General features: G+C 34.4%; 2 protein-coding genes across 3 annotated transcripts in view; one reads left to right on the forward strand and one right to left on the reverse strand.

Moving 5' to 3' along the window:
• Positions 1-533: 533 nt before the first annotated feature.
• On the forward strand, positions 534-6273 carry elmod2 (ELMO/CED-12 domain containing 2). 2 transcript variants are annotated; one of them, XM_058792172.1, is made up of 9 exons: positions 534-626; positions 1186-1333; positions 1508-1536; positions 1675-1772; positions 2987-3116; positions 3192-3325; positions 3401-3469; positions 3543-3676; positions 5361-6273. In XM_058792172.1, the coding sequence occupies exons 1-9, from the start codon at positions 585-587 to the stop codon at positions 5516-5518; spliced, it is 942 nt and encodes a 313-aa protein (XP_058648155.1). In that variant the 5' UTR covers positions 534-584; the 3' UTR covers positions 5519-6273. The 2 variants fall into 2 exon arrangements, with proteins under 2 accessions (XP_058648155.1, XP_058648242.1); XM_058792259.1 differs by lacking the exon at positions 534-626 and adding an exon at positions 949-1105.
• An 893-nt stretch (positions 6274-7166) lies between these two features.
• The window catches only part of ucp1 (uncoupling protein 1), a 9349-nt gene continuing 9203 nt past the window's right edge, over positions 7167-7312 (reverse strand). Inside the window, exon 7 of the mRNA XM_058792488.1 lies at positions 7167-7312. This exon is cut by the window's right edge and continues 480 nt beyond it. The gene's annotated coding sequence lies outside the window, so the exon portion shown is untranslated.

The following is a 7312-nucleotide window of genomic DNA, read 5'->3' on the forward strand; positions in this document are numbered from 1 at the left end:
CCAGCTGCAAAATATTAGCTTCTGATCTACAAGTAGCTATTGCCATCACTTCAAAAAAAAACAAAAAAAAACCTTTGAGGACATCTTAAACAGTTTTTAAGTAAATTGTGAATTTTTTTCCCCCCTTCTTTTTCTCTTTACTGTGTATTCCCCCATATATTCTGTTAATTATTATAATAGCCTACTAGTAAAAGTTATGTTCAGCTCTAAAATTGTGTTGCTTTTTGAAAGGCTTGGAAATTCAAAGGATTAGGAAACCCGTAAATTCGTTTTTTAGACGCGTCAGAGAAATTTCCCCCAGATATGCGTATTATTTATATATATTCATAGGTTTATATCCTATATAGGGCCTACCGTACCTATATAAAACCTAGCTAGTGCACTCTAAACAGTTAACGTTGCGTTTGTCAGGTACAGCTGCGAACATATACTTCTTTCTATAACCTACTCTAAATTAATAATAAAAAAAATAAAATAAAAAAAAACGTTGACAGTGTTGGGGAACCTAAAATGCACTGAGAAAGTGTTCTGTCAGAGAGAAATGCGGCTAGTGCCCTCTGGGATCACGGTCAGGTCTTCTGCGCATGCGCACCAATCTGAATCATTTCCGGGCGACGAGGCTGCTAGTAAGTGCGACCGATACAGTTATTGGACTTAATTTAGCACATAGTATTAAATGCCAGATAAAAACGTGCAACTCAGCGTGAAGCGGTGTAAACGTTGGCAGCATCACGTGAAATGTGTCATGAGTTGGATTATTTGATTATTTGTGGTTTTGATGTCCAGTATGTCTCTCGCGCGAACAACCTGTTGTGTTGTCCAGCTGATTTTCTTAAAGCATCACTTTTGGCTTATGATTAAGCTGCATTGGTCATCTAATTGACCAGTGTGTCTGATTTGACGGTGGACAGCACAGATCTTATTGGTTAGAGATTACTAATAATGCTTATTCCTAGCAGGACGCTTGCTGTCTTCACACAGTACAGACAGCAACGGCTCGTTTGGACTGAATAAAGTCTGCATTACTGATGTGTAGCTCTAAAGCCAGTCTTAACTGCTTGCATGAGCTGTATGCATCTAAGAAAATACATGGAAAGTGTCTTGTGTATGTTGTATTTTTGTTGCATGCATTTGTAAGAAAGAGTGCAGCTGGACTGGAACTAACTGATGCTGTTTGTGTTTCAGAGGATGTTGGGGTATATCTGGCAGTGTTTCTATTCCTCATGTCTGCGCTTCTGGTTGAAATGGTTCCTCCGGCTGGTCACAGGGAGATGCGAGCTGCAGCGTATTTGTGCCCAATGCAAAGCTGGAGCGCTGAGGACAGCACAGATAGGTGATGATCATATGGATCCATGTATGCCTATAAATATATTAACCTGTGGGAGAACAGTTCAAGAATCATTTAACCAGTTTGGAGTTAATTTTTTGGCTGAATTGTTCATTTAAGACGGCATTTGAATTGTCATGCATCACTTTTGCAAACTTGTCATTGTTGCTTGTCTTGTAGAGTATTCCCTGAAATCCTCTAAAAGCAGGGTAAGTGTGCCGATGATTCCTGGCTGCTTCAGTACTTTCTTCTCTGAGCCGAACATTAATATGGACCAGACTCCAAATTGATCTGATGGATAAACCTCATTCTCTACTGCACTCTGAAGTGTGTTTGTGTTTGATCAGGTATTGCGAGCAGCTTTATCTTTGAAGGAGAATGATTTGGACGACCATCTGGCTCAAATAATCCAGGAGAAGAGAATCAAGGAGCAGAAAGATCCTACGTGAGGCTCTCTTAAGATTGCATTAACTTCATTCAATTGGGAAAATAAACTTGAACATTTTGCAACCTTTTTCTGCAACAGTGACATATTCACACGGAGTCACATGATTTGATCTGATGATGATTTGATTTATTTTTTTAACGTTACTAAGCTTACTCACCACACTAGGCCCAGTGAAATGCATTAAGAATGATATCTACATAATTTTTTTTTTTAATGTATTATAAATATTTCTGTATTTTCATTGTAATAGCATAAACGGTAATTTTTCCCATTAGAGAATCCATAATTTTTACCTATTAGCCCCCGGTGCCAATTTGTTGCACAATGTTTTTCTTAGATTTTTTAACAATATAATTTTTTTGTTTTGTTTTTCATGGAATAAAACGACACATTATAATTAGCAACATCCGTTAATTTGGAATAACAAGATTTCAAGGGAGAAATTAAATTAATAAAAACAACTCAAATGCTACAAGATCCCGTTTCAGCATATTAAAATACACCTGCCATTACATAGTGTAAACAGTCCCCATCAAAGAAATCCAAACATAATATTCTGATTTATGTAAGATTAATAATGTAGAAATCTAGTTAAAAAAAAAAAAAATCCAATGAGTTTTCCCTAATTAAAATAAAACCTATATATATATATATATATATATATATATATATATAATTAAAATGCTTTAATAAATATAAAAATATTTTGGTTACACTTTATTTGAAGATGTCTATGTTCCAGTGTAATTATGCATTTAAATACTGAGTAATATTAATTAACTACTTGTTCTTACAATATGGTTAGGGTTTGGTTTGGGGTTACTTGCATGTAATTATGCATAATTTATTGTTGTTATCATACTAAGTACATGTAACTAGTGTAACAAGGACACCTTAAAATAAAGTTTTACCAATATTTTAGATAATTTTTATTATTTTATTAAATCTGACATACATGAATGTAAATAAATACATTAGTACTTGAATGAACGTTAATGCTAATAGTAAATTATTACGTCATCTTGTTAACCCTAACACCCTTTTTTATTACTGTTTCTACTTGCTAGTCAAGAGACTTGTCTAATTGCTTCACAGTTTTTATTTTCAAGGTTGATTATTGTTTTATTTTTAGCATGTATTCAAGATTTGTGTATGTTGTGGATATTATCAAGGTCTGACTGCAGTTTTACATGCAGAAACCTCTCTTACAGGTTTAAGGTGAATCTCCGTCAGTGTTTGTTACAAATCAACGGATATGATGAGTTGTTTGAGGCGGTCGAGGAACTGAGAAAACAGGTGTTTGACTCAGAAAATGAAGAACACAAGAACATGCTTCTGAAGGTGATTTATCTCATTTTAGATCATTTTAAGATGATTGAGCTTCAGAGGTTCTCAGTTCTGTTTGTTTTCTGTCAGTTGTGGGATCTGTTAATGCCGTCAGTGAAGCTGGAATCGAGGGTCACTAAGCAGTGGGGAAACATTGGTTTCCAGGGCGACGATCCCAAGACTGATTTCAGAGGGATGGGGATGCTGGGACTCACAAACCTCCTGTAAGTGCAGCTTCTCTGCTTATGAGAAGATGAAGCTTCATTGCTTCCCTGATGCGTTTTTCTTTCTTTGGCCAGTTTTTTCAGTGAGAATTACACAGACGCAGCCCGGCAGGTCCTGTCACACGCCAATCACCCCACACTAGGGTGAGTCCTCACTGATTCATGTCACGCTTAGTGATTCTTGGCATCATGACTGATAAAAACAGTGTTGTTGCAGGTACTCGTATGCCATAGTAGGCATCAATCTAACAGAGATGGCATACAGCTTAATGAAGAGTGACGCTCTGAAGCCTCATTTCTACAACACAGTCTCTGGAAAACCACAAATGCAGCACTTCCATCATTTCTACTGTGAGTAAAAAAAAAAAAAGTACTGTCAAACGATTAATTGTTTACATAATATATGTGTGTGTACTGCGTATATTTATTATGTGTATATATAAATACAAACACGTACCGTATATATTTTGAAAATATTATTTGTGTATATGTATGTATGTATGTATGTATATGTATGTGTGTGTGTGTGTGTATATATGTGTATGTAAGGGATAATCAACGGCTAGCTGTGCATTAAACGATTTGAATGCACGACGTGGAGGCGAAGAACCACCCGACGCATAGCGGAGCCTCCGCGAAGTGCATTCAAATCGTTTAATGCACAGCTAGCCGTTGATTATCCCGTTCATGCCATGGTCATTTCCCAGCATTCACATATTAAAGATGTTAACAATATTTGTGCTGCAATATTTGACCGGAACGATAAAAATGACGGTTATTTTTGTCTGTATTACTATTTAACTGTAACTGTATGTTACTATGGTTACCAATGTTTATAAGAAGCGCATTAATATAGAACGTGATTAAACTGACCTGGAACTACCTGTGCGGTTCAACAAATTTAATCAACACCTGCCAGCCAATCAGAATCCAGTATTCAGACAGACCATGGCATAAATATATACACTGTGTGCAGAATTATTAGGTAAGTTGATATTTTGGTCATATTTTTTTTCCAAGAACATTTTACCAATTCCAAACCACATCAATCTTAATAACTACTATTGATTTTGTATTTAATAATTTATAAGTGATATATAATTGTCCATGAAGGCTGATAGTCAGAAACTTCTTATTTCAGGTGTGCAGAATTATTAGGCAGGTTTTCCTTTACAGATAAAATGAGCCAAAAAAGAGATTGAACTCAAGAATAAAAGTTAAAAAAATTATGAAATGCCCATGAGAAGGATGCAATACTAATGCAATAATAGAATTAGCAAAGTTAAGGCATGACCATTGGGCAGCGAAATGCTCATTGGGTCAGCAAGGTCAGAAAAAACAGGTGGAGAGGAAAAGACACGTTAACTGCAAAATAATTAAGAATTAAGGTGAAGAATTAGGTGAGAAACCATCAGGAACCATTTAGTCTCCAGCACCATCATTTTCCAGAACTGCAACCTTCCTGGAGTCTCCAGAATTACAAGGTGTCAGGTTCTCAGAGACTGCTTGGGTAAAAAATTCTTTAAAATGGCCCTCACTTAATAAGAATAACATGCTGAAGTGTTGTGAAATACATGAAGACTGATTTTGTATAGGCTTCATGGACAGATAAGTTGACAGTGACTCTTGAAGGACCAGCATCACATCCTCTTGTACCACTGTTTGAAGAATTTATCTTCCAGAATCTGGCAGCAAGTTTTAGGAGCTCATTTTTAATCAATCCTGCAAGACAGACTTTTCAGGATAGGAGATGAACTAAAATGAAAAACTATTGAAAAAAATCAATAGTAGTTATTAAGATTGATGTGGTTTGGAATTGGTAAAATGTTCTTGGAAAAAAAAATGACCAGAATATCAACTTGCCTAATAATTCTGCACACAGTGTATATACAAACTAGTGCTGTCAAACGATTTATTACGATTAATCACATCCAAAATAAATGTTTTTATTTACATAATATATGTATGTGTACTGTTTATTTATTATATATATACAAATACACACACATGCATGTCATGTGTTTCCTGTTGGCAGGTTACCTGGCGTATGAGTTTGATAAGTTCTGGTTGGAAGAGGAGCCGGAGAGCATCATGGAGTTCAATCGCTACAGGGAGAAGTTCCATGACAAGGTCAAAGGTCAGCTTCAGATGCCTGAGGTCACGCTCATCATGACCGTGGACCAAGAGAAGTGATTCCAGCATTCCAGCATCATTTCACAGACAAAAGGAAACCGCAATGGTTGATTTTCTTTTCTTTTCTTTTCTTTTTCCATTGACTTCATGATAGTTTTTAGTTGGGAAATGTACAACGTGCATGAAACTTTATTTGAATATTAATTTAAACAACTGTATAAACTGTACATCAAGAGTACATAGCTGGTTGTTTAGCTACATTGACCTGGTCGGGGGAAAAGACTTACACAGTTAAGTATTACTAATAATACTTTCAAAGTGATGTTTTGAACTCTCCAATGAACAGATTGGAATCCCCTTCACACTTGAACGTTTTGGTCGTGGTCACGTGACTCCTGCTTCTTCATGTTTACCCATCTCAGGAAGTTGACGTTTATGTTCGGAAGATGTTAGGAAGTTGTTTATTCTTCTGTATGCAGATGATTCAACCTCTTTGCATGTTAAAGTGTGTTTAAGTTGTATTAAACCCAGCACCCGTCATCGTCTGCACAATTCTTTGATGTGGCCTATAACGAGTATTTAATAACTAATCTGTTTTGTGAATATTGTTATTCAGACCTCAACTCAATTCCAAAGTACAGCATTTGTATGGACAAATGTCGATGTGACACTGTGTCGTTGTCTTATTTATAAACAGTGTTTGGTTTTGAAGATGTAACTTTTTATTCCTGATGACCTGATTAATTTTATAGTGTTGGATTCATACCTAATGTTGAAGAATAAAATTAGTGACTGAATATTCAAATACAATGTTTGAATCTTTTCATTAGAGGTTTGGCAATAAAAATACATTTCTGAGTTTAGTAATATAATGGATTTTTTGAAGTGGGTAATTAAATTCAATTAATGCATTCCATGTTTTCAGATTTTAGGTCCAAATGAATGCGTATGTTTTCCGTCTTATAATTGGTCACTACTTTTAATAATTTTGTCACCTTTTTGCTCTTACTATTTAATTTTAATTCATTCTGTGAATTTTTAAAAATATATATGTAGTTCTTAGACAAATATGATCTTAAAATTTGAATGCATCATGACTCCACAAATATTTAATTAAATCATTTGAACTTTTTCCTTAAATTTACATTAGTATCACGATTGTTTAAAAAAACTTTTTGGAGATGCATATGCATTTCAAAATCAATGTCATTTCACATAAAACACAACTTAATATGGTCATAAAATCTGCATGCATAAGTAAAATGCTGTTGCATGTCACAAAAACAAGGTTTATAAAATTGTTTTAATTTTTTAAAAAGAACATTGTGTGGTTAATGCATCATACTCTGAGCATTTAAACACTGAACTGAACAATTTGTACTTAAATTTATATTTGCATCAGTAAACCATGTAAAGATTTTTCTGATTCATGTTTTTGAATAAAATTTCACATATGTAATATAGTCATAATGTAATATAATCATAAAAAAATCTGCATAAACAAAATACTGTTATAACGTTGCATGTCACAAAATGAGGTTTGTAGTTTTTTTAATGATTAATGCATGCTACCATAAATATTTGAATATTAAATCTTTTTTTTTTTTTTTTACTTATAATTTTTTTTTATCATTAGAGTGATGCATATCATGCTCATTTCACAAAGTACACAACCTAAATCCACAGTCACCACAAAGACATCCAAAAGTAGTATAAAGGTGTTTTATTGAAGCATATGTGCTTATCTTTATAAGTTTCCAGTTATGAGGCAATCTCACTTTCTAGGTCATTCCAGGTTTACGTGAAGGATATTCAGGGTTAAAGAGACATTAAGGTAAATAGGTGCTTTAAACA

This window comes from Onychostoma macrolepis, chromosome 01, assembly GCF_012432095.1.
Source record: "Onychostoma macrolepis isolate SWU-2019 chromosome 01, ASM1243209v1, whole genome shotgun sequence".
Lineage (NCBI taxonomy): Eukaryota > Metazoa > Chordata > Actinopteri > Cypriniformes > Cyprinidae > Onychostoma > Onychostoma macrolepis.

Coding starts and splice junctions, on each gene's coding strand:
- elmod2 (XM_058792172.1), top strand. CDS start 585: ATGCGCACCAATCTGAATCATTTCCGGGCGACGAGGCTGCTA. Junction 627..1,185: donor TCCGGGCGACGAGGCTGCTA/GTAAGTGCGACC, acceptor TTTGTGTTTCAG/AGGATGTTGGGGTATATCTG. Junction 3,326..3,400: donor CTGGGACTCACAAACCTCCT/GTAAGTGCAGCT, acceptor TTCTTTGGCCAG/TTTTTTCAGTGAGAATTACA.